General features: G+C 42.0%; 1 protein-coding gene across 9 annotated transcripts in view; it reads right to left on the reverse strand.

Moving 5' to 3' along the window:
* Positions 1 to 1088: 1088 nt before the first annotated feature.
* lama2 (laminin, alpha 2) overlaps positions 1089 to 26913 on the reverse strand; it is a 152818-nt gene continuing 126993 nt past the window's right edge. For 5 of the 9 annotated variants that reach the window (XM_046372365.1, XM_046372359.1, XM_046372358.1 and 2 more), the window contains 26 exons: positions 26450 to 26604; positions 25765 to 25908; positions 23259 to 23392; positions 22063 to 22222; positions 21821 to 21945; positions 21469 to 21631; positions 20899 to 21043; positions 20599 to 20737; positions 20194 to 20205; positions 19271 to 19391; positions 18122 to 18277; positions 17121 to 17174; positions 13520 to 13671; positions 13260 to 13436; positions 11633 to 11825; positions 9604 to 9690; positions 6283 to 6395; positions 5026 to 5119; positions 4676 to 4771; positions 4066 to 4146; positions 3888 to 3965; positions 3646 to 3724; positions 3276 to 3407; positions 2984 to 3114; positions 2201 to 2420; positions 1089 to 2058 (listed from right to left, as the gene is read on the reverse strand). In XM_046372365.1, the coding sequence (XP_046228321.1) occupies positions 1898 to 2058; positions 2201 to 2420; positions 2984 to 3114; positions 3276 to 3407; positions 3646 to 3724; positions 3888 to 3965; positions 4066 to 4146; positions 4676 to 4771; positions 5026 to 5119; positions 6283 to 6395; positions 9604 to 9690; positions 11633 to 11825; positions 13260 to 13436; positions 13520 to 13671; positions 17121 to 17174; positions 18122 to 18277; positions 19271 to 19391; positions 20194 to 20205; positions 20599 to 20737; positions 20899 to 21043; positions 21469 to 21631; positions 21821 to 21945; positions 22063 to 22222; positions 23259 to 23392; positions 25765 to 25908; positions 26450 to 26604 (3302 nt within the window). In that variant the 3' untranslated portion in view covers positions 1089 to 1897. The remainder of the gene's footprint in view (positions 2059 to 2200; positions 2421 to 2983; positions 3115 to 3275; positions 3408 to 3645; positions 3725 to 3887; positions 3966 to 4065; positions 4147 to 4675; positions 4772 to 5025; positions 5120 to 6282; positions 6396 to 9603; positions 9691 to 11632; positions 11826 to 13259; positions 13437 to 13519; positions 13672 to 17120; positions 17175 to 18121; positions 18278 to 19270; positions 19392 to 20193; positions 20206 to 20598; positions 20738 to 20898; positions 21044 to 21468; positions 21632 to 21820; positions 21946 to 22062; positions 22223 to 23258; positions 23393 to 25764; positions 25909 to 26449; positions 26605 to 26913) is intronic. The other 4 variants (XM_046372366.1, XM_046372361.1, XM_046372360.1 and 1 more) reach the window with 2 other exon arrangements.

Consider the following 26913-nt stretch of genomic DNA (forward strand, 5'->3'; position numbering starts at 1 on the left):
GGGACTTCGCCCTTTATTTCACGTGTGTCTGATAATTCCTCCACGACAGGCAAAGGAGTTCAGCTCCACCTGAGATGAAATGAGGGGGCGCCGAGTTTTCCTGAGGTAGTGGAGCCAAACACCAGCTTCTGATCACTGTATGGAGCTCCATTCAACAGGTACATGTTTGCTCTTTCTAGTGACACACTGCCCTCTAGTGGATTAGGAGTGTAAGTACAATCTAGTTTCTCTATCTGAATTCTTGTCACTTGTTAAGTGGGACTCACTTTACTACTTTTATTCCTGTCCCAGATTTACACATTATTTCTTATGTAATTAGGAAAAGACGTATTGAATTAAATCAGGATGGGATGCTAAAGGATACAGCTTTGATAATTTAATAAATAATAATTTAATATTTCATTCATGACCAGTACTACAAAAAAAGGAATCAATTTGAATGTGGTCTAAAACATGACAGCTACTCTAATGAAAATTAACTTTGGCTTTCATCTTTAAAACAAATTTAGCAGATCCACCTGTGCAGTTCTACTCCAGTTGTAAACAGAGTTCTTTTAATTGCTGCAGGTGGATGCGGTCTGTTACAGTAGCTGTAAAGTGAAATTGCACCACTTGGTGGCGTGTCAGTAAAACATCAGAGGTTTTTTGTTTCAGGCTTATTTTCAATCTTAATTTGATCAGTAATCAATCTGAAAAAAAAAGCACCAAACAAATATTTAACTCTGAATATTTCCTGCAGTCCCGCCTGAAATGAATCCACATGGGCTCTTGATTCACTTAAACATGGTTCAGAAGTTTATTTGGCTTCATGATCATCATGTGCTGCAGTTTAAAGAAGGACAGGACAATCTGTGTGATGCCATCAAGAGTATATTTCAGAAACAGCTGCTGAAGTATTTTCAGCCACACCATGCAGATCATACAGCGTCATTACTGTCCTGCACAAACCTTGTACCTTCACTTTTATGTCTCAGCATTACTGAAAAGCAACACAAGCTGCGGCTCGTGTGAACGTTTCCCATGTAACCCATCAAATCAATTGATCGATTGTGGAATGTTAAAGGAATATTCCAGCCAAAACCCCCCCTCCCCCCCCAAAAAAAAGATGCTCTCACCATCATCACCGTGTGTTGTAGCACTTTACTACTTTTATTCCTGTCCCAGATTTACACGTTATTTCTTATGTAATTAGGAAATGAAATATAATCTGGACCTAAACTCTTCTGGCTTTAGAGATGTTGACTTTTTTCTCTCTTTGGTCACTTTTTGAACTCTAAAAACAGGACGCCTACATGATGTTCGCTTCTGTTTAAACTATTCCGTTAGGAAAGAAAAAGTGAGCGATGAAATGATTTAGACTTTCTCAACTGGTGTGCAGGGAACAAGGTTTATGTAGGACACGCACACACACACACGGATAATACACTGTAATTTTCTTAGTTTGTTTAACAAGGGTAAAATATTATAATCAAAGGACTCAAATTATGCTGTTCTGCCTCTGCGAGAGGGATTTCACTGAAACACAAAACTGATTTAAAGTTCACATCCCAACATATAATTAACACTGTGAGCACCTGGAACCACAGCACAGGTATTAACACTAACATCTTCCTTCTCAAAAACGTGGTGGACCAACTCTAAAGCACATTTTAAAAGACTTTTGGGTCCTCAGTGAGTAGCCATTACCAGATTGACCAGATCAGCAGGGTCTCTTATTGAAAATGTGGGGGTGGACCTAAAGAATTTTTGAGATGTTGTACAGATGTTTGTTAAAATTAATTTCAACAAATGGGATAAATTTACATTTTTTTGTTATTAAAACAACGTGCCCAGTGCATTTCCATGGAGAAGTACTGTATCGGGGAAACTATCAAAAAACACAAAGCTCAGTGGCAGGTTAGGCAGCCACAGCAGGGCAGGAGAGAGGCTGGACTCCTTTAAGCTCCAGAGCCTTGTTGAACTGCACATCCATGGTCTTAGAAGCCTTGGTGATCTTCAGGCTCCTCAAACAACCTCTGAAGGAAGTGCTGGTAGAGAGAGCCGCCTGACGGACTCCATCTGAGAGAGGAAATATATAGTAATGTGCTCTAATTACTTTCACCACGGCTGCAGTACCATAATTTATTTGCATGTTTGTGGGAGTACTTTTTTAATTAATTAATTAACTTTTTTTTGATGTTGTGTTAGAAGGCGGTCGTACCAGGATATCCTCCGACATAGATGGGGTCGTTGGTGTCACACGTGTTGGAACGCGGGTTGGGACTCTCCGCCTGGCTCTGCCTCCCGTCGACCACCAGCTCCACCCTGTGGCGATGCTTGGCGGCCGTGACGGAGTGCCACTGGCCGTCACAGAAGCCTTCCCCCTCGGGCGTGTGCTCAGCTGTGATTCGGCCAGCTCCGTTGTCAACGTGGAAGAGCAGCTGGAGGGAGGGCGATGGAACATGGAAGCAAGAGGAAAAGAGCAAACAATGTACCGCTGAACGCTTATGTGTTTTTAATGCACCTGAGTTGTTGTATCATATTGTACGCAGATGCTGCAGGTGCTCTGGCAGTCTGCATAATAAAACTTTCAGAACAGATAAAAGGAACAGTTTGACAGTTTAGGAAGTACAATGATTTGTTTTCTGGCAGAGAGTCAGACGAACACAGCAGCACTGCGTCATGACTGCAGCCTGCACTCGGTTAGCTTAGGACAAAGAATGGAGACAGGGGTCAAAGGACAGCCCGGCTCAGTCTGAACATAACAAAATGAAGAGTTCAGTGAAGAATTAAACCACTTCATGTCTTGATTACTGCTCAGTCAAGCTTTGTAATCCCTTCCTTTTGTTTTTATATTTTGTTTTTTGGATGGATTCGACAAACAAATCGAATGTGTTCATTGGTGAGTTTCAAAAGATGCTGATCGTTGCTGTAGTGGATTATCCGTCTGCCAGAAAACAAAGAAGTGCACTTCCAAAAATGTAGGACTTGAATCCTTATGTACCTTGCCCTGGACGATCTCCAGTCCCAGTCCGTCGCTGTCTTGGTTACTGACGGCCAAAAGCACTCCATTGGTTCTGCTGGTTCTGAACTCTAATGCTATGGACACATCTAGACCCACTCTGTAAGAAGGGACTAAACACAGACAGATATTACTGTTCACTGTTAATCAAGAAAAGGGTCAGTTTTATTAAGGAAATTTCACAAGGAGACACAAGGATTTTTGGTGGGGTTACACGGGGTGGTTCAGAGGTCAGGTGACAAACCATCTGCGACATGCACGTGTCTCATCTCACCTGCTTTCAGGAAACCAGTGCCGTCAAAATAGGTGCCCGCCTCGGTAGCGACAAAGCATCTTCCTACCATGTGACTCGAAGTGGGCGTGGCCATGTTCAATTTAAAGTCCTCATTGACAGCTTCAATGCGACCTGACCAGGAGGAGGAGGCAGAGAGAGGGGGAGGAGAGAGGGGGAGAGGTCAATCAGTGACAGTAAAGTCATTATCGTATGTATTACCTTATCCTACCTGGGGCCAGAGATCCAAATGTCTACTTTGCAACAAAATATCAAAGATACACAAGAAACAAATGACAATTCTAACTATAGTGTTACAGCTAATTCTATAGTTATAAGTGAGTAACATGACACAACAACACAAGTTCATTACCTGTAGTGGCTGATTTAGTGCTTACAGGACTTCCCACCATCTTTAAGTTACGGACACATCCATTGATGCTGTAGAGAATCTAGCAACAGAAGAAGAGAACGTTGAGATCAGTCCAACAGATCATTCAAAAAAACCCATCAGTGGACAATCTCAATATGCTGAGGGACTTGATAAAAATATGGCCTCCGAGATTAACATGCCACTTTTAAAAACACACGTATGAACGTGTCTGAGTCTCTTACCGGTCCTATTCTCTTGGTGGTGTAGTTTTGAGGTAATCCGCCCACATACAGCACTCCCACCACGTCCAACAGGTCAGCCTGGTGAGAAGAGGCCCACGTTACATGGCAGGGCTACATGCTTATGCAGTTACAGAGAAGGTTATGTAATGAGAGAAGTGGTTTGGAGACAACAACGCACCTTCTTTGGGCTGGTCATCTGTTTACTGTATCGCCCGTCAACCATAAGCAGACCCCTCTGCTTGTTACGACTCACACGGATCTGACAGGAAACAGAGAGAATGAAAGGATGGATACGAAAGGACATGAAAAGACCAGAAGCAGATACGGAAAGAACAGATGGAGGGGCGATAAAAGCAGTGATGAGGTGGACACGAGATGAAAGGTGAGATGTAACCTTACAGATTTTGTCATTCTTTTCGTTCACATTGGAGCAGTTTCTTCCCTGTTTAAAAAAATCTTTTCATTTTATCCTAAACTGCGATGCTCTATGTTGTAACATGAGCTCCACAGGTGAATCACTGGTCGTCCTTCTGACCTTGAGTTCAGCCTACGACTGCAATGATGCTTTACCATGTGATGTGTCACTGGTACCAGACAAAACAAAACCTACAGGCCAGTCGAGAAATGTTACCCTGAAACTCTGAAAAATTCAATGCAGTTCAGTGATTTTGAGTATTAAAGTAATAAAGACAGAGTGCACATCATACATTGTTCTACAGCGAATGAATAAATTGCTGAATGGATGAACAAGCAGCGAGCATGAATGAAAGGCTGAGGACGGGTCCCACCTTGTGCCAGTTCCCGTCATTGATGGAGAAGGGGACGCAGCCGGATATGTTTCCATGACCGAGATCGTAACCAAGACAAACCTGTCCGTCTTTGATCTACAGGACAAGAGGGAGACGTCATTCCAGTTCACATCAACTGCTTTACGGCACAAAAAGAAGTGGGCCCTGTTCTTCTGATGTACTCAAATACTGGGCTTTAAGGTACTACAAGGACCTGGTGTCATCCTGGTCTAACCTGAAATAAAAGTTTTGAAGGTAACTAGAGCCTCGGCACAATGGGGGTGTGGTGTGGTGGGGTGGGGGTGGGACATTAAGCTGACAGGGCGACAGTCAGAGCAGTAGATGGATACCTGTATGGAAACAAAGTCAGCGTGGTTGATTCTCGCCATGTAGAGAACGAGACCGGACTCCTCCCTCGTCCTCAGCTCAAACTCCAGTATAAGCCTGAGATGCAAACAAAGATCTTTCATGGTACAAACAATGAAACATTTGCTAATGCACAGAAGATAAGTTCAGGTCTACAATATGCATCTGCGATGCTTTGCATTTGTATGAGAATACTGGAAAAAAGAATATGGATTATAAACACAGAGAACAGCAGAGGTCATCATCACATTTTTCCTACTAACAGACGCAGTTAATTCTCCATTAAAATATTTCAGCCGTTGATTTGAATGCCTGAAAATCTAACTAATTAACTTATTAAAGCGCATGTTAATATCCAAACCAAAAATATCCAAATCAAATTATTTGTATTCAGTGAGGCAATAGCACAGAAAATTACAATCAACAGCACAGGAGGACAAACACACCTACGCTGCCTTTATGTTTTTCAGCACTGACAGATATACGACACAATGAAAGATTCATTTCCATTTGGATTCAGCCCTTCCACCATTTTATTGTTTTTCTACTGTCAGTTTGTGAAACAGAAAAGTCAGGGTCGGTTCACTCATTCAGTATTTACGTTCCCGCTGGATTTTGACCTGCTGTTGGTAGAAATCTTATCCTGTCCGAACTATCACTCAGTCACTCACTTCAGTTTTGCTTTGTTTGTACACAACTGTGCTGCACAGTGTGGGCTGTAAGCAAAAACATGACAGGATACGCACAAACACACCCACACATCAGTCAGGCAGCAGTACAGCTACATCACAGTGGTAGAAGGTAACTAAGTACATGGACCCAAGTACTGCACAAGTCTAAAAATACTTTTAATTTATTTTAGTATTTACATTTCATCCTACTTTATCATTTTATTTCACCACATTTCAGAGGCAAATATTGTGTGCTTTTTACCTGACCACATTCAATTTACACACAAAATTAAGATGATTTCATAAAATCTGACGGCATGTTGCAGATTAAACTATCCAACGGCAGAAAACGTAGTAAAAGTTAGCCACACCTCAACTCGCTACAAGAGTACAATGATGCTTAAAGCATTGAGATCTGAATACTCACGCCAGCACTGTACATGTGTGGCATTTTTTTGAAATATATGATTTGGTTTAGATTCAGATGAACTTTGTCTTTCCTCCCACAATCTGAAAAACACAAACACAAGCAGTGCGACAACAAGACGATTACTCTTTCCCGACGCGTACCTCTCTCTGACTTTGGTGTCGTCGAAGGCGAAGCTCATGTGGCTGTTCCTGGTCAGTCCAAACTGATAAGCGTTCTCGAGTGCTGTCGGGGCCACAGCTGATGCACACGAATCCTGGAGATTGGACATAATGTGTCAGTTACACTGACAAGGTTTTCTCTTGTCAACAGGAAGCTCAACACCTGAGCAGAGCACACGCCCATCACACCAACAGTGTTTCTGTTTCTGAGCTGCAGGGGCCAAGGGGCTGTTTTCTTTATATACACGGATGTGAGTTCACAAAAGGTTAAATTAAAATTATAAAGTATACCAATTTTTCAGAGTGCAAATTGCCACACTGAATATTTCAGGCAGTCGCAGAAAGTTGAAGCATATGATTAATTACAATCATCTTTCATCATTGTTGCTTTCTTCTTTATCGTATCGGCGCAGTTGGCAGATTTGGGTGATGTGTTTCTGAAATCAATGAATCTCCCCCTTATTTTCTTTTCATCTGAACTAAACATCACACGTCTGATCTCCATTTCGTTTGGGTTTCAGTTTGGCAGCGGCGTAAACAGTGTTTTAACAGGGTGCAGTTCACACAGTGACCAGACGGTGTCAGTGTTGTAATACAAGAGTAGGAAGCTTATTTCATGATTTTATTTCCTTTCTCCTTCCTTTCTCCTGCAGTTTTCTTTCGCCTCCTGCGCCTGCACCCTCTTTATTTCATCTCGGCCTCATATCTCTTCTTCTCCTTGTCCTAGTCTTCTTCCCTTCTCTTATTCCATATCTTCCTCTTCACCTATCAGCTGAACTTTCCTTTTCCAAGTCCAAAATCACATCTCCTCTCTCCCTCTTGTCTTTCTCTTCTGACTATTTTCCACTCTGATTCTCTTGTTACATTTCTCTCCTCTACTTCTTTGCCTCCGTCACTCCTCTGCTTCTCCTCTCTCCTCCCTCTTTCACAAGGCTCATCTCCACCCGTTTTTATTTTTTTCTTCTGCCCACCTTTAGGTCCTCTTTTCATTTCTCCACTCTCTTCCTGCTGCCTCTCCCTATGTTTTCACCCTCCTCCTTCCTCTTTTTATTACCTTTCATGTTTTTTCCCCCTCCAGACTTCTCCTCCTCCACCTCTCATTGTCCAGTAATTCTCACCTCTTGTGTCCTCAACCATCCTTTCATTATCTCCACTTCTTAACCACTTATGCTTAATTTCCACACTCCTCTAGCATGCCATATCTCCTCTCCGTCTCTTTGCGTCTCTTCTGTCTTTTCTCCTCCTCTTCTTCATTTCCTGCCCTGCCACATCATCGCGTCTATCTTCCTCTCTATTGTCCTGTCTTACTGTCTAATCTCCCCTACCTTCACCTGTGTCCTCATCCACCCCTCCTGCCTCCAACGGAAGGAACCCCAGACCTCCATCCCTCTCCACTCCTTCATCATCTCTGCTCCCTCGCTCCTCTCCTTTCCTCCCTTCCTATCTCCCCTCTGGGCCGTCTTCTTCCCTCTCTTTAATACATCTGCTGTTAAGTAACAAAGCCGCCGTACCTTAACTCCAGTGTCAGTGCGAGACAAAGTTAGAGACGGAGAGGAAGAGCACCTGAGACGACTGAGTGTGTGTGTGTGTGTGTCTTAATCTCCCCTCCTCTCTTGTTCTCTTTCAAGTGAAGACATTCCCCACACCGTGACCTTGCTTTGTTGCAGCTGACACTCACCTCTTATCGCACTCCGTCCTCATATCCGCTCCTCCTCCTCAACCTCCCTCTTTTCTCTCTCTCTCTCTCTCAGTCTCTCCCTGCCTAACAAAAGGGACATGTCACTTGCTCAGAGGCTCTTTCCTTCCCTCTTCTTTCATTCCTCTCCTCCGTCTTTCCATTAACACAACAAAAGACGGCCGCCGCTGTCCTCTGAAAGACTCTCCCTTTCTTTTTCTCCTCCTCCTCCTGCTCTTCCTCCATGGCTGCACCTTTTCTCTCCACTCACATCTTTTGCCTCTCTGTCTTCTATTCTCTTTCATCCCCCTCTTCTTCAATCCCTTCCTCTCATCCCCTCTGCGTCTTTCCATTAAGCTAACAATAGGAAGACGGTATTCCATTCAGAATGTCTAGTCTTTGGTTTGGAGGTCACACCAACAGAATCAGAAGTCATTTAGCTGAGATTTTGTTTAAGTTTGTGTGTGTATGTGCATGCATTTGAAGGCAAGAATGTGTGTGTGTGTGTGTGTATGCGCGTATTCCTGTAGATGTGAGGACAAAAATCTGTTTACACAGTTACATTATGAGAACCCGTCTTACTTGGGGACAAAATCTAAGTCCCCACAATATAAATCATTAAATATTATAGTGAAGACTTGCTTTAAGGTTAGGCTGAGGAAAGGATTAGGCAATTAATGTTTACTGTTACGGTTAGGTGGTGGTTAAGCCTCTAGAAAATTTAAGTCTATGTAATGTCCTCAAAAGTGATGGAAACAAGACTCTGTGTGTGTGTGTGTGTGTGTGTGCGTGCGCTCTAGAGAAGTCCACAATGTGCTTATTGTAGGATTTTAAAAAAAGATGCTCTTTTGGCCTCTGGTAGCAATTAGCTTCAGCTACGATTGTCTTACTGCTCAACCCATTACCCATTTAGAGGCTGTTCCTCAAGCTCATGTCACACTAATGGCTTAATAGTGTTTCAAACTTAGCTCCTGAAACTATAAAAGCTTAATAGTACAGGTGCAACAGGTTTACAACAGGACCAAAACTCTGGGAGAAAGCTGGAGAACATCACCATGTAAACTAATCACCGGAAAAGAAACAGCTCTGTCAGTCAGCAAATGGGCAGCCTGTTACAACACCTCACCAATAGAATTATCAAACAATATAAGGCTCTCTCTTCTTTCAATAACTGATGTCAAGCTGCTACAACACAGCTGGTCAGTGACCACCTGTTAAAGGCTGTGCGGGTGCACAAAGCAGCACGGTTTAACTGTGAAACTGGTAGATGATGCTTGAAGCTTTCTCAGGGTGAAAATTGATACAGAAATACACTTTAAATGGAAGATAGGAGTAAACAGTCTCCTGTACCAGAATGAAAAGCTGTTTTAGACGCAATTGCTATCATTCGATCATTAATTCATAATGAGTTGTTCATGAACCTGGACTTAAGTGTGTGCATTAAAGGAGAGGATCTGGTGATATAAGATATTTTCTTTTCCTCAACAAATCCTATGAAAGCACCAAGTATATAAAAGTATTGTCTGTGTAACCAAAGGCTGATAAAAAGCTGTTACTGTTAGTCAAAACCGAATGAAAAACATCAGTGAGTCCACCAGTGCGATAGTGCGCGTGTGTGTGTGTGTTACCATGTCAGCGCTGTGCTCCTGTTTAGCAGTGGGAGGGGCTGCAGCAGCAGTGGGCGTGGTAGCAGGTGCGGCAGGGGGCGTGGCCTCCTGCAGGTCAGCATTGAGGGAGTGTGGGGAAGGGGGAAGGGAGGGGATTAGCCAAAATAGCAACAGTGTTTATGACAAACTCTCAGCCCTCCAATCAGCTAGAGGCAGGCAATGATGTCATAAAAATGAAAGGTTCAAAGGGGTTAATAAAGCAAAATTACAACGAGAACACTGAATAATATTTAATAAACGGGGTTCTCCTGTTGGACGATAATAGATTTTGTTACCTCTGGAGAAGGACAGCTTCCAGTTTTTTAAAATACAAAAAAAAGTCCTCTTTTGAAGCTGAGAATCTTCCCTGTGTTATACTTTGTTAATGCTGAATATCAGCACAACGGCGGGAAAATAGAGAGCCGTGATTTAAAATGCTAATTAGAAGCAGTTGTCATGATATCATCAATCAAAATCAAAATAGCAAGTTAAAAAAAAGAAGAAGAAATGAAAAATACTGATTTTTCCAGAGGTTCACTGGAGTCTGTAAAGTGCCCCTTATAGAGCCTCTTCAACCTCTAAATTGGTGCTCACAACAATCTGAAGAATCACAAGAACAGAATGTGTTGTGACAGAAAAGTGGGAGATAAGGAAGCCCCTTTATTCAAGCACACGCCAAGGCTGCTGTTTACTGTTAGCTGCGATTCAACTCGTGATTACTTCTTCAGTGTGACAATAACCTTTTAACTGTTGATGAAAAATACATGGTGCGACCTGTGTGCAGAGCTCCCTGACATGAGCACAACACTTTCAACAGAATTAAAAACTGTGTGAAACTGTACCTCCGCTTCACAGTGCTAATGTCTTTAGCTACATAACAAGCATCCACTAAAATGCAAATATGCTGACCAGTTTAGAATATCATCAAGCTAATCCAGCAAATAGACACAAATCCACTTTACGACAGAGCCGAGTGGAATAGAAGCTACTCACAAGAGACTCACAAGAGTTTTCTGAAGACTTAAATGTTTTTTAAAATATCTTACTTTTATCTTTCTCTGCAGTCTGCTCAGACATTTTCTTGTATATTATCAATTTGTTGTGACCATAATGGAAAGCTGCTCCAAGAGGCTTAACCATATCAAAAACACACACAACAGAGGGTCTGTTAAAATGCAGATGAGGGCTCAAGGAGCTATGGCTTCTCACAGCCTGTGGTCTATTGTATTTCATAAAGCAGATGAACTTACAGCCCATAAAGCAACAAACCGCAGAGTTATAGCTCTTTGGCTCTGTGCTTCATGATCAATGTCCTTTTAGAGGTATAGTTTAGTAGGTACCTGGGCACCCGATAAACTATGACTGCTAAGAGCCTTAATATAAACACACGAGACAGATCTCGCAGTGCTATGAGTATGATGCGAATGACTCACTGCCCACCAGGCCTCGTAGCACCGTAGCTAAACGTTAGCCAAAAGGGTTCTGGCTCCTGTGGGCTCATAAAGCATAAATGGCATGCACAGTTAGCCTAGCGTAGCATCGTGGTTCCTCACTGCATGACAGGCTGCCAGACGTGGAGTTCAGTGGCTCAAGGCTAAAGGGACTATAAAGAAGAGTTAATGGGCTGTACAATTGCTATGTGATGGAGCGCTAAGCTAACACGGCGAGGCCACGGCTGCATTTCATCACAGAGAAATTGGTGTGAGGTATGTGTAAGTAACAGTAAAGAATAAAAAATACGGGGGAGTCGGACTTGTGTGCTTCTGTAAGTGTGGTGTGTGTGTGTGCTTCTTTTTCCTGTCTTGTAAACAGACTACTTAAACAAAACTAATGGCCATCTTATTACGATAAATAAAGACCCTCTGGTGTAATATGAATACCCCTTAATTGCTCACATATTTCATTTACTTTTATTATCTTAACATAATCAGTTGAAAAGTACTAATGATGAGTTATGCCTGTTGTTGTTCAGAAATGCATTTGTGTTCCCATGCTAATTTGAGCCACTCACAGCAGGAGGACCTGGAGGGGGCGTAACGGGAGCTGGGGTCACCGGAGGCCTCAGTGGCTTCGACTCCTCCTTTTCCTTCTCGAGCTCCTCCTCATCCGGCAGAAGAGGTGGAGGCGGCGGCAGCGGTGCGAGGTTGGGGCACTGGCCGATTTCAGCGTTCTCAAAGGATACGGGCTGGGAGAAATCTGAGAGACTAAGAGATGGACAGGAAGTCAAATTCAAGACATTGTAGGGACCTGATAAGGTGTGTCCCAAACTGTTATAGAAAGTGAATTTTGTCTTACTTTATGAGCATGAATTTTAGTAATTGCAGACAATGCGGACAAGTTTGAACACTGAATCTCTGGCCCGAAGTGCCACAGTTAGCAGTGAAGCCCCAAGAGAAAAACGCCGTCAGCAATCATGATGTGACGACTCTCTTTCAAACAGGTGGCTGATGAGCTACATTGTAAAGCTTACATCGTAAAGCCTTATACAGGCCTATTCTTGTGCTTATCTCGACATAAACAGCAAAAGAATAAGTTATGAACTTAGAATCAGCTCTGCTTATGTACGACTCCAGTGTAACGTGTCATACAGCTGAGGGCTGAAACAAGCTGAAACATTTTCAAATCCCATAAGTGTATTTTTGCCTTAACTTGAGCCACTTGGAGCAAGTTGGCATCTGTTGGTGTTTAGTTTAGATGCAACTAAACAAGATAAAGAGTTAGGGTCACACTACACTGACGACGTTCCTATCAACATGCTAGAAAAGGGAAGAACAGTAAGAACCATTTGATAGAAATACACTAAACAACATATATTTAATGGGCTCTTTTCTGGTAGGTGCTTCAAGAACAACCACAGCAAATACAGAGAAAGAATGATGAGGACTCGGGCACAGATGTATATTAGGTAGAAGTTACAGCGTCGGAGTGGTGGGGTGATATGGGTGAAATGAGGTGAGCGATAAACAGACAGACACAAACATAAACACAAAGATGTAATTTGAGTTATGAGTATGTTTATGATGTTGGACAGCTCTATTACTGCTGTTCAGGCAGGAAGAGACGCTGGCTTTGCCACCATCATCATCATCATCATCATCATCATGACCTCCTGCAATCACATTAACCACGCTGTAACTCAACAGCGTATGAGGTCAGGATTGGGCCTGTCGTCCAATGCCACAAATCATCACTGGGCAGACTTTGGGACTGTGAGGTAAAGCTGCCCGGTTTGAAGCGCGAGTATTTGGTGCATTTAGGGTGAAAAGCTAAACCAAAGTGAAATTAATTCGTCAGTTTTGCCTGCGTCAGTGTTTTGACACAGTAGAACGCGGGGGGAGAGTAATATTCAAAATCAAAAGCTGACTCTGTTCTTTTGCTCCGTATTTATCTTGTGATGTCAGAACCATATCACTCTGTGGATTTATCAAAATCAAAACATTAGTTTCAGCTGCGGTAGGAAGGAAACAGACAAGCGCGTGATCATGCCTGTAGAACAACTACACATTAGAATCATTAGGATAAAACCAAATGTGCTGCAATTTGGTCAGGTCTATGACAAAGAAGCCAGTTTTAGCCTCTCCGTGTTTCAATAAACAGACACCTGGCTGCATACACTGAACAGACTGGGTGCTACATACACAGAGTTGATCATGAGGTTCCATATGCATCCCTGGAATGGGACGTTGGCCCTGTTGGACGTCTGCTCCACTTCTGCGGGAATACCACCAAGGAAGATGCGCTGCAAGCTCACTGGCTGGTCGTTAGGAAGCGCTGCCTCCCTCTTGGCCTCCTCGTCTACCTGAACCGCAAAAGATCTGGTGGGAAACAAAAGCACTCGATTGATTATCTAAAGCCTGACAGAAGGAGGCACAGACCGAACAAATGCACAAACACAGACCTGCCGGCAAGCCTCTCTATGCGCAGCGAATGCTCTCTCCCATCATTCAGGATGCCTTGCTCAGGCCGTCTGACGACACGACGTGGACTGTGGCTGCCGGTAAACACCAGGACCTCCAGAGAGCCTTTGTTCAGCATGACTGAGAGGTAAGGCTGAAGAAGTTGGGGATAAAGTTTATTAGCTGTGGAAATCTGAACATCAAAACTACTCTCAGGACACAGACCGGGCAGAGCACACCGAGTGGAGAAAGTCGAGTCCGGGCTCTGAATTTCACTGTATGCCAACCACCACTACAGGCTCAGGAGAGGAGAAAGAGGATTCAACATGTACAACTGAAGATTACAAAGTGAGAATCACGAAGGAAACAAGCAAATAAAAGGATCCCAACAAACATTTTGATGTTGAGTAAAAGTTAATACAACCGTCTGCACTGATGCTACAGTATACACAGTGTGAGTGTGTGTGGGTGCAGTTCTTTTTTTAAAAAATAAGGCCTTTATCAACCAAAAGCTCTTTTCAAGAGTCGTCGGGTCACAGTCTGCAGAAATAACTTTGTGTTGCAAAAAAACATATAAAAATAATAGCACAAATATCTCACAAGGTCAGAACTGAAAAAAATGTAATTATAAAAATGAATGACAATCTGATTAAATATCACTTTATAGAAATAAAGTGAAGCAGAAATTTGAAAACATCCTGAAAGCTGATTGTGAAGTTTTCTCCAGGGTTTGACAAAATAAATATAACAATAACAACAATAATAATAATAATAATTGAGAGATTTCAGCCGTCTTTAACGTTAAGCAAGAAATTGGACCTTGCAAAGACTTCAAGCTGAAAAGTCATCATTAAATCAGACTTTTCCATTAAGGTTTTTTGTTTGTCAGGAGGAGGAGGAGGAGAAACGAAGGACAGGGGGAAAATAAACAGACAGATAAGAATTGTAGGGAGGAGAGTAGACAAACCGGAGGGAGGACAGACTGGGGATTAAAGAGCAGAGAAAAGTCAAAGGGGAAAGGGGGAGATGAGTAGTGGGGAGGGAGGTGGGGGGCATATAGAGAGAAACTGGAGGGAAATCAGAGACGCAGGAGAGGAGAGGAGAGCGAGGAGGAAAGGATAACAAGAGATGAGAGGAACGGAGAGGAGAGGATAATAGGGGGAAGAGATGAGAGGGCAGAGAGCAAAACAGCAAGCGAGATAGAGATGGGGAGAGAGAGAAAGAGAGACAGACAGAGAGGTGCTGGAGAGCAGCGGTGCAGGGTCAGGCTAATTTGAATTTTAATTCACTGTGTGCCAGAGGGCGAAGTGGGAGACAATTTACCACCTGAAAATGGAATTTCAATTTGAGGTCGGGGACAAATTGAACTGAGATGTAGCTACAACATGCCTCGCGCCGTGCCTTCTCGCACACGCACACACACACACACACACACACACACACACAGGTGCACACATACAAAGGCAGATTAACTCACACGTGCACATGAATTTATACACTGAATGGAAGATCGGGACACATACAGACACAGACATGTGGACATGCAACCATGAAATCAAATACGCAACAGACTGTGCAGCTAACGCGCATATAAAGAGCAACACAAGAACATCATATGGAAAACACTCACACAGGAAACATACACAGACACACACATCTGCTATTTTCAATATTCAAAATATTCTTTTGAAGTTTATGCATGTATGATAATATTTTGGCTTTGAGTTTCGTTTGTGCGAGCCAGTTTTAGCTGAAAGGTTATGAAACCAAAGCCGACCGAAGCTGTGGGTGAAATCAGTACAGGAAGCAAACAGGGTGAAGGTTTTCCTGCGTGTTTAATATTTATGAACCAGTCTAATCTCTTCATTGTAAAACCGTTTTGTTACAACACACCTTGGAGCAAACAGGAGTTTATTCATGTTTTGCTTTTGTTTTGCAATTACAGGATTTCTTGTGGCGCAGCGGACTGAGCAGATCTGTGCACGGCCATTCGTAATCTCACAACAACAAGAATTTTGCATTTGCCAGTATGCCTCTGAGGGAGGTTGATCTGATGTACATCAACATTAATGTGAGTTTCCATCATTGGGCTACAGTGCCATAACAAAACCAACCAGAGCAGAAATGATCATTCCATGAAATGATAAGAAATAAAATCAAAAAGTGCTGGTTCAAGCTTGTCAAAAGTGAATGCTGAATATCTTTCAGTTGTCAGCTTGTGGTCTTGGAAACGCTTTTCACAGGCTTCAGAGCTGTGATTCAAGCAAACCAAATGTAACTACTGTACTGTAGTTTCAGCAGCATCTGGATTGGGAAAGGAAACCAGAGGTGCTTTTCTGAGGGCGTCTGCCATCATGGCCGTCCCTCCACTGACCGCTGATCATCAAAAGCTGCTGTGGTGGATATTTTACCTTTCGGTCAAAGTGGACATCTTGTTTTTGTCATTTCTCCTCCCTCCACACTTCTGGATTCGTCTTTCTCTCTTCCTCTCCTCACTACATTCTCTTTCATGTCAGCTTCTGCTCCGAGCTTCTTCCTCCATTTCTTTTCATCCGTCCTCTGTGTGGCCATTCTCTCTGTCGGTCTACAATCAGCTCTCCCCATCATTTCATTTTTCTCCTCTCTGTCCTCTCCTTCGTTATCCTTCCGCCTCGTGCCATTTCTCCTCTTTCCAGCTCTGCTCTTTGCCCCCAATCCTTTCTTTCACCTCTAAATCTCCCTCCGCTATCCCTCCATCCTTTGTCTCCTGTCCCCTTCTCTCTTCCCCTGACTCTCCGTCCCTTTCTAAAACATCCATTAGTCAGGGCCAAGTTGAGTTGATGGTGTTTTTAACCTCGCTTAACCTTTTTCCACACACGTGCACACACACACACACACACACACACGGCCCAAGTGCCAACATAGTTAGCAAAAATAGATTTATGCGCCCAACAACCAGTGATGATGGATAAGCTGGAGGTAACCCCCTGTCCTCCCTCTTACACACAGATACACATTATGCTAAAACATGCAGACACACACACACACACGGAAAGGGACGCACGCACGTACACACACACACACGCGAACAGAGGTATGCCTGCAAACACATGTGAAAACACACGATTAAAAAATGGATTAATTTATTTATTAATGATTAGGATGAAAGAGGGCGGCGTCAGACTTGAAGTGTGTGTGTTTGCAAGTGTGTGTATGTATACATATATATGTGTGTGTGTGTGTGTGTGTGTGAGTGTTTTTAGCCATAAGACAATCTAATCAGCAGAGCTGCCAACAAACTCAAATCTCATTAATATGCACTCATGGAAACTTTCATTCACTTAAGAGAAAAGGTGCTTGTGTGCACGTGTGTGTGTATGTGTGTGTGTGCACGTGTGCGTTTGCATGCTCAGCTAAAAGCTAAGACAGCTACTACACAATACATCAGTGGCCACGATGTGAGCGTGTCTTTGACTGTCTGTGAACGAACATTTCTGTACGTGTGTGTGTGTTTTGGATAAAAACCAATCCAATTAGCCCAGCAGCCAACAAATGTAAATCTCATTAATATGCACTTATGGAGACACCAGACACGCGGTGAAAGAGGTGCAGTGTGGGACCCACCTCCACAGACTGCCTGCGTCTCCTCTTGGAGATCACACTGTTTGCGTTTCGGGCCTGCGCAGGAAAGATTTTCAGGAAAAAAAACGGGAGAATGAATGGATTAACAATTTGTTTAAGGCTCTCTTAGACACCTCACAATTGTGCATAAAGAGTTTGATATTAAGTTTTATTTATGTTAAGTTTTAAGTGTTGTTTGGGTGACTAAGTTTCTGTGGGAGCCAAACTGACATCACACAGTTTGATAGTAAGTACAGCAAAGGGAGAGAAGAGTAATTTGTTTTACTACAACTACAACTGATTGTTGCTGATGATTCAGTGGCGTATATGAGCCAAAAAGATGTCAACCAAACTGTGACTTTGGAATACAGCAGTCATGTAAAGAAAACTGTTCTCTCAAAGATGTTATATTTCATTATCTGTTTTATGAGATTTTCCAGGACCGGTTTCTTATCTCCATGCAGAATCTCCTACAGTTTTCTGCAGCTGTGTGGCTCCTCTACTTCCTGTCCTTTAGCCGTTAGAATAACTATAAGAATAACAGCATACACCCATAAGTCAGGCAGATTTAATCGGCATTCTCACTTGAGTATATTAGTTAGATGATTCTTTGTTTTAGGAGTTCACAATGTCTTGATAATTTCGCATGTTTCCTGAAGAGAACTGTGTAACTTGGTTCTAAGTATATAATGTGAGTTAAATCACTCTACTGTACCCCCCACAAGAGTCTTTTCAGTCAGAGAAGATCAGCTGAATGTGCAAAACAAATGTTTACAAGCAAGCATACAATGAAACACATATGAACAATATTACTTATTAAATTAATACTGATTAAATTTTATATGGTTTTAAATTGAATTTTCTTTCAAGGAAATTATTATTTCCCCTAAAATCAGTATCACATCACACAGAATCATTTGGAGATTATTCTGAAATCTAACAGAAAGCGTTACCCCGAGGAAGTGAGTCTCAGCCTGAATGAACATAACGAGATGAAAGCGAACCTGCTGGCTGATTGCTGGAGCTCCACCTACAGCCAGTAATATGGTGCCGGTGTCTGCCAGAGTGCTGAACGACAGGCTGATCTCTGTGCCAGCTGACAGCGACAGGCCGCCCAGCTCCATGTATCCCGGCTTAGAGAAACTGACCGTGTACAGGTTCTGTGAGAAAAAAAGGAAAAAAAAAAATATATAAATATAAATATATACACATATGTAAAAGAAAAGCTGATGTGACCAGAATAAACTTCCTTTTGAGGTTTGAGTCAAGGCTTTACTCTTACAAGAGACAACTTTTAGAGGCATCCTGATTGCTGATTTACAAGAACTACCAAATGTGCCATCATCCACCTCTCGGTTGCAAAGCGGAAAGGCTCACACAGAAACACTCATTCTTGTAGCACAGCAGAGTGGTTGGTGAAGGAAGGGGAAAAAAAAAGGATAAGAGGAACAGAAAGACCTTCACTGTACACACACTCAACCCTGGGCCTTTATCATCCTTTGTACAGTCTTTATACACAGCTGTGAATGGAGAGTGAATGGCACTAGTCAACAGAAACCATAGTGAAAGGCTTTAAGACTCAGTGCAGATACAATGCATGTGCATGTGTGCTTTTGTGATTTCAAAGAAAATGATGATGAATTACATTAAGACCGTTGTGATTAATAATGAACCGTGTGTGCGCACGTATATGTGGAAAATGAGTCCATTTCAGTCAGTCCTTACATTTCTGACCTTGATCTTCATTTTATTTTTCTATTTCCTATTTTACAGAAAGCCAATTTAATTTTCTGTATTAAAGAACCGCAGTGAATGGCAAATAAACAGAGCAAAGAAAAGGGGCGAGGTCAAGAGTGTGTAACCCAGAGAAGAAGTCATCACGTTATTCATGCAACAACTTTTTCTCATATTTGTGTCATAAATTAATTTTCTGTGTATACATTCCTTCACCCTCAATTCAGTGAGTGTGACACATTCAAACATGCTATTGTACAGCCAGATGATGAACTTTCATTGGTTAAGAGCTACTAAATTCATTAAAATACACTTAAGTGTGAAACATTAATTTTATATTGTATTTTCACTAAGTATGTAAGATGAAAGTTTGAAGGAGCCGTAGAGACATAAACTTACAGCTGAGTGGACACTCTTACCTCTACATTACATCCTTTAGTCACCCCAGTATAATCTGAACTGCTGAGGAGATTATATGGAGTCCTGGACACTTCAATCTCCCGAAGGCATCCGGCATAGCGCTTCAGAATGATCTCTGGCCTACAGAGAAATTAAGATAGTTTTAATTAAGGGCACATAATGCTGAATAAAGATCAGAATCCGATGGATTTGCTGTCTCTCAGCGGTGTAAAATAAATAAATAAATAAATTAAAAAAACAAAAAACAGCTGAATTACTGCAGCAGTGAAGCCATTGCATCATGACTCCAGAAGCAGAGTGACGTCTGGAAGTCAACAACAGGAATATTTTGAATATGTCGTTTGTCCAAATCGTCCACTTTAATAAATTGGGATTGGGTATGTCGGTGAGTTTGGAGCATAATTGATTTTAACATAATGTCAAGCTGTATTAATCAAGAGGAAAAGAAAAAATACAATGTCCTTATCGTGGGCTGTGATCACACTGAATTAGCTAGTTATTAGCAGTTGTAAAGCGCCTTTGCATTGTTTTCGGTGAATTAGGGCTTTATTTTTGTGGCTCAGCAAAAACTGTTGCTTGCAGTGCTATAAATAATTGGTCGGGATCTGCGACTAAAACTCAATTTGAATATGATTATGGCAGTGATGCCTGTAAGGCAGGGCCATAAACGTGAGAAATTCTCACCGAAATGTTGCTGAACAGACAAACGTCAAATTCAGACTAATAAAAGCGTGGAGTGAAGTGATTTCCAGCCACCGTGTGGAGGAGCAGGAGCCTTCAGGGGCCAGCCAAGATACAAAGAGGCATCACACAAACACCCACTGTGGGCTATACAGCAGCATCATCAGCACGGCTGGTCTCATGCAGTGGGAAGCAATACAATAAAAAGTGCTACGTTTGATGGTGAGATTTATTTATTTACCTGGCTGTCATGCTGTTGAGACAAAACATGATAGTGAAGCATTAGCACACTTCACAAACACATTCTCAACTAACACTTCAAGTTTGTTTTTTGTTTTTTTTCTCCTCAACCTTCTGGCACACGGATGTTTCAGTGAAGAGAGTTTTAATTGGTGCTGAAAAGGTTGATAAACATCTAAATTGTAAAAGAAACAGCTTTGGCAACTTCATTTTTACATCAGTAGAAAAGTGTTAAAAACGTCATTACTTATGAACTGGGAGGAGAATTAAAGGGCCTTCACTCTGAAGGCAAAACAAATGACCCGAAATCAAATACGTATTACATATTATGGCCGCATTTTCAACAACAGCATACGCATGTGAGCGTCTAAATATGCATACAAATGTGTTATAACTGTGTGTGTACCTGTAGTTTCCAATGGTAGGCAGCCCTCCAAAATAGATCTTCTGGTTTTCTTTAAGGTTCAAACCAGTAGCTGAACCTTGAGATGTGACCACTAACTTCTCCTCAGCGCCGCTGTCGATGTCCACAACAGTCACCGTGGCTTTGTGAACAGTTAAAGAGACATAAACAACAACGGAATAGACAGATAGTATAACTAAAATCTACTTTCTCTCAGCCTCACGCATACTGTTCCTGTCCAGTGTGGTCTGGCCTCGTTCAGTGCAACGTTCTGCTAATGGAGCCTGATGTTGTTGTGGCTACCTTGTTTCTTGTTCCGTGACATGGTGAGGGATTTCCAGCGTCCATCATTGTGGCGGTTAGCTGTTATGGCACTGCCAACTCCTGACCCGAGGTCAAAGTTCACCTTCACCTTGCCCTCTGACAGCTCCAGGGACATGAAGTCCTTCTGCAGAGACACCCGTGGAGGAAGAGTTGTGAGGCACTGACATTTTAAACGTAACTTACAAGCCAGTAGGTAGGCAATAGGTTTTACAAGAAATTTAACTTAAACTTCTTCAAACCTTTATTGTCAGTATACCAAAATTCTTCTCTACATTTACATCATCACTAATTGAACACACACATGCAACATGCAGTGAAACACACAGGAGCAGTGGGCTGACATTTCAGGTGCCCGGGGAGCAAATTGGGGGGATCAAGTGCCTTGCTCAAGGGCACATGAGCCGGGTAATTTTTTCCTGCCAACGTCAGTCTGAATGAGGATTGAGCACTTACAATGTTCAATATTTAATATGCAAGGAAAGCAGAGTTTGTCATGAGTCCTGACATTTACCTGGGTTATAATCGTCTTCTGCTTTTTTGCATACATACCATATCTTCAGTAGCCAAATACATGAGCAGGGCATCGGAGGAGAATGTGCGAAATTTAAAGGTCACGGTGGAAACATTGGGGTTCCACCTGGTGGGTCGTCCCACTGCGGCGTAGCCTTCACCATCCAGCTGAACTGTCCCCTCAGCATCTGAACGCTGGGGGCTAAACAAACACAGATGGGAAAAAGACCATTTCACTTTTACTTTGTTTTCAAACCCGCTTGTCAAAGGGCTTTTGAAAAGTCATAAAAATAAACTGTGAAGATGATGAAGCAGTCTTTTGAATATTAAAAGAAGCACAAGGAACATTGCAATTTGTGAAAAATAAGAAAACTTGAGTGAGTGTGTATACCTGACAGCACATCCTTTGCAGTCTCCCTGTCTCTCTCTGTAGTTCCACAGTCCAATGGGTTTACCATCCAGGAAGGTCTCCCCCATGCACCCCGTGAACGTTGATGTTCTGACTGCATCTGCTTTCTAAAAGATAAAAAGAGGAAAATTGAAAAAAAAAAAAACCAAAAAGAAAAAAACAAAGACACAAAGACAGACAGGTTCTTGATGTTGTTGCACACAGACAAAGAGACAGACAGATACCTTGACAGTGCCGAGTATTCCTCCTACAAACAGGTAGGCGTTCTGGTCCACGTCCAAGATGGTGTAGGCTGTGGGTGAGTTGGCACTGGCCGGGGTCGGCATCATACCAGCCATAGTGCCTTCCAGAGGATATACTGATATGGTGCCATTCAGCCCATTACTGCACACAGAGAGAAGCAGAAAGAAGAGAACGTTATGTTGTTTGCCTTTCTGTATCTCCTGGAAGACATTTGCTGTGACTGAAGATGCTGGAGCCACTTGGAATCAATTTTTATGAACTCTCTGTGCTAAAGATGAATGATAGAAACACACGCTGGAACCAGTTTGTAGCCGTGGAGCTGTGCAGTGAAATTAATCTCCCACCCTTTGAGTTTGTTTTCAAAGCAGGAGCAGCATTCCTGCGTCGGGTAGGGGAACATTTTAAAGACTTATAGTCTGTGCGATCAAACAGGAAAACACGTTTGGGAAATCTCTCGGATGGTAATACATGGTGCAGGTGCGACGTCTGCTTGGTGTGAATGGGCCTTGGGTTGGACAGTTTTGTATACAGCACCGCTTCAGCTTTCACGGACAAAACCTGGATCTTCAAGATTACACTCTATCTATGTAATGATGTGCTACTGGCTGTCAAGGCTGCACACTCTTGATTTCCCAGGTGAAGCAACATGTTTCCACCACAGCATGAATGAGCTGATGTCCTGTGGATGTTGTATAGGTTTGATTTTTGCTGTTACTGTTGATTAGATCAGGTTGTAGTGTGGCATAAGGTGAAAAGAATGAAATATATGAGACACACATCCTCAACCTGATATAGACTTACTGATTATGCAACATGTTCAACAAAATGATTTTCTTTTCACAGTCACAGAATGTAATTGCTAAGATGTACTGTATATCAGTTGTTCATGTTAAGACAACACTGTGATGCATCTCGGGGTTCATATCGTGTGACCTGGAGGAAGAAGGATGTGCTACACATTAGCATTAGTAAGTGTTTCTGTCTGTTTGTTCCACAGTTGTTTCTAACAGTGTAAGAGCAATTTGTAGGTGCACGTTTGTGCTTATTTCCCAAGGTCAGACATGAGATGTGTATTCCCCTTGGGTTGTAGCCAACATCAGTGTCTCTTTCCAAGCATGTGCAAACAAAGCATGTGCAAGTGTGAAGCGTGCGTGTGCAAATCTGTGTGCAATCTTACCGAGACGCCTCTATTCTGTGCCAGTTCCCATCGTGGATGGTGAGATGGGGATATTCGACCCTCCCCACGCCTGAACCCACATCCCACAGGAAATTCACCTTCCCCTTACGCATCTCTAAGGCGAGGAAGTCAACCTGAGACACACAGAAGACATATGTTGTATATACATACAGAGGCTGTTTTTGAGACATTGTGCACCATATTGCCTGTGATAAGTCATCATGTCAACAAAACAAGCAATTATATGGAGAAAAGAAGTTGAGAGGACGAGAGATTGAGAAATAAAAAAAGATACAATGGGAAAGTTGTGTTATTTAGGTTCAGTTTAGTGTATATAGGACACATTCAAACCAGATGAACATGTAATTGCAATAAAGTGTAAAGTGTTTATTTAGTTTTATGTTGCACTTCCATAAAGGTGGGGGACTCAGGGGATACAGTTCAAAAAGAGAGACTAAATGTTGTGTCCCTAATATGGTTCAAGCTCCAAAAAAACTGAAATGGAATGAAATGGTTAACCTAGATGGGAACTTCTCACCAAATCCAGCTTTGTCAGCAGTGGATTTGTCAAACAGAGTTCAATTTAGTTGTCTCCAGGCCTTTGTGCATGACACTGACTGAATGACCGACTGACCGACTGACTGACTGACTGACCGGCAATCACATAGCAGATAACATTTAGAGTAAAAGTTTAAGATTTAGTTAAGGCAAAACATGCATACTGATCATCAGACCTCACATGAATCAATCAGAAGTCATCAGATACACCATCACATGTAAATCCTGTGTATCCAGCTGTGCAAAGAATAGAATTTGACATTAAGTCAAATAATTTAGGATCAAAAATAGCGTCCATAATATTTAAGCTACCTTTTGCTGAAAACTGTATAATTCAGTATCTGTCCTATCTTTCCCCCTGAGACGGCAGAGCACATGCAACACTGTTGGCAGTGATGCAAAATGATGATGAATAATAGGCCTCCAAAATCTCAATTTATTAGAAGCTTACAGAGTATTTATCAGGCAGGGGATACTGAATGAGTGAACAGTGAAGCAGCTTTACTGCCAGCTCTGGCCCATTCTGCGGGTACAAAGGCTGAAGTTTTCTCCATCTGTCTCTGTAAGTGGATTTTCACAGGATCTTTCTGGATTTTGATTAATGGTCTTATTACATATGTATGAGCCCTCCCCAAAAAAATTAATAAGAGAATTTTGAGCATATGCTCTCATCTGGATGCTGTCTCTGAGGTACACACACACACATATCCACTCTCTCTCTCTCACACACACATACACACACAGCATTATTATTCATATAGTCTTATGCACAATTAGAGATTATTAGGAAGTCACATTTGAAGACACAAATGACACACATATAAGAACATACACACACACACTTGTCTTTCTAGTCTCTCCAGGGTAATGGCGATTATTCATTAGCACAGATCACAGGGCGTCATCGTTATTATTCAACTAGCATTACACACTATTAGTGAAATGTTAGTGGTGCAGACACACACACACACGCGCACATGCAAACAAAGCATCAATATTCATGCCGAGTTCTTCACTATTACAGAATATTAGTGAGAAACACAAAAACGCACACATGCATGCGCATTCCAGACTTCCCAGTCAGATGAAGCAAAGTAGTGATTTCTCAGGGGAAATCAGGATAAAGCACACAGCAACATCAACTTGTTGTTAATTTCTGCTGCTCCTTCGAACACACACACACACACACGCACACACGCATATGCATAAACACAAACCCACACTACGCACTCTTTGGGATTATCAGTGGTACCATAAAACAACAGTGTGCTAAGTTTATAAGGGTGTTAGTGAGTATGTGTCAAGAAGTATTAATTATTCTCATATTAGACAAACCACTCTGGGAGTGTGTGTGTGTGTGTGTGTGTGTGTATAACACAGACATTTTCAAGTATGATGAATGCCGCACAATATACAGCACCTCAACATCATATTAAATATGATTAATGCTTTAATATGGATTTAATAAAAGTGAAATAGTCAAATGGATTTCCCATTTTGTCATCAATAATACCAGAGTCATATATAGACCAAATATGACCCCCCCACCCCCCCAACCGGGAGCCATAAAGATGTATTGGTTACCCAAACAAACTTAATGAGTGTTAATACACAGCAATGTATTATTATTACACAAAATGCATGTTGGATGGGGAAAATTATTCTGACAAACTCTCTACAAACATGATAAATCATAGTTAAGAGAATTGCTTTGGTAATGGGGTCACCTACATTTGTGAGGACAAGCTCCTAACAGCCGATATTGTGGGCAGATTTGATGAAATCTGATTTGTAATTTAAGATTACAGTTAAATTTATGACGATACTGCAGTTCTGGTTGGCGCTGAGGAGATGAAGATAAACCTGCAGAATAGCTCTGTAAGTCAATGAGATACAACTGAAAGGACAAGATGTGCTGACTCAGTAAGTGAGCAGACAGTACGCTTACATATTTGGCTGATCCCAGGTAGAAGAGCAGGTTATCAGGGGTGGTGGTCTTAACGTGGAGGGTGATGGTGTTGTACCTCCCTTTCCTGATATCAGGGCGGTAACTACGGAGACAGTCACCACCTGATGACACTGATACTTTGATCTGTAAAGAAATGAAAAAAGGTTTCCACATAAAGAATTTTGCATCAAAGTCTTTTTTTATTATATATTATATAGTTTGTATTAATTCTACACGCAAACTATTGCATAAGTTGTTCCGGTGTCCCCTACTGACTTGCCCGTACACACAGACAAGTCAGCATAAACCATTAACATAACGTTGTCTTTAGCCACAATCTTTCTAATGTTTGCTATAAGTCTCGCAGTAACTTTCCAAAGTTGGCAATTATACATTAAAACATTAAAATTGAATCCTCGTTTCAAAATGTTATGAGTCAGACCATAAAGAGAAGCCTTAGATGACCGTAATGAAAAAGAACATTCCTCATTTTATGAGGAAATGACTGAAATGCAACCAGAAACACACAAAAACTATTACATCAACTTTAGTGTAGTAATACAAGGTGAAAGTACAAATATTTAGAAGCATTAAAGTTAACGGGTTGTCATGCACTTCAATAATTATAGATATAATAAACACCATCAGACTGACAGTCGGACGTGTCAGTGTGTTGATGACTTACTGAATTAGCTTGTTTCCTGGCTTGGTTGATCAGCTCCTTGATTTGTGAGATGTTTCGCCTCAAATTGTCCTGCAGCTTTTTGATTGGCTCCAGCTTCTCCAACAGCCGGTCAGCCTCATCCTCTAAGTCCTTCACTTTAGCTCCTGCAGCGTGGACTGAGTTGAGAGAGAGAGATTAAGTACAGCGGTGATACAGCACAGCACAGAAGTTATCTGTGTTACACTGCGCAGTGTATTATAGCCGAGAGAGCGTGAAGAGCCGGCATGTAAACAGCGAGGAAAGTGTGACAAAGTGTGATATTAGCCGAACAATTAGGGTAGCATTCGAAGAGGACGTTTTCTACAATATTCACTATTATGAAATGCAAAAGCTGGAAACTGAAAAAGAAATTCAGAAAGACATAAAAAAAAGGAGGGGGAGGTAGAAAGAAAAAGAATGACTTCCATGCTTTGCAATGTGCAGAG

Source organism: Scatophagus argus, chromosome 19 (genome assembly GCF_020382885.2).
Source record: "Scatophagus argus isolate fScaArg1 chromosome 19, fScaArg1.pri, whole genome shotgun sequence".
NCBI classification, from domain to species: Eukaryota; Metazoa; Chordata; class Actinopteri; family Scatophagidae; genus Scatophagus; species Scatophagus argus.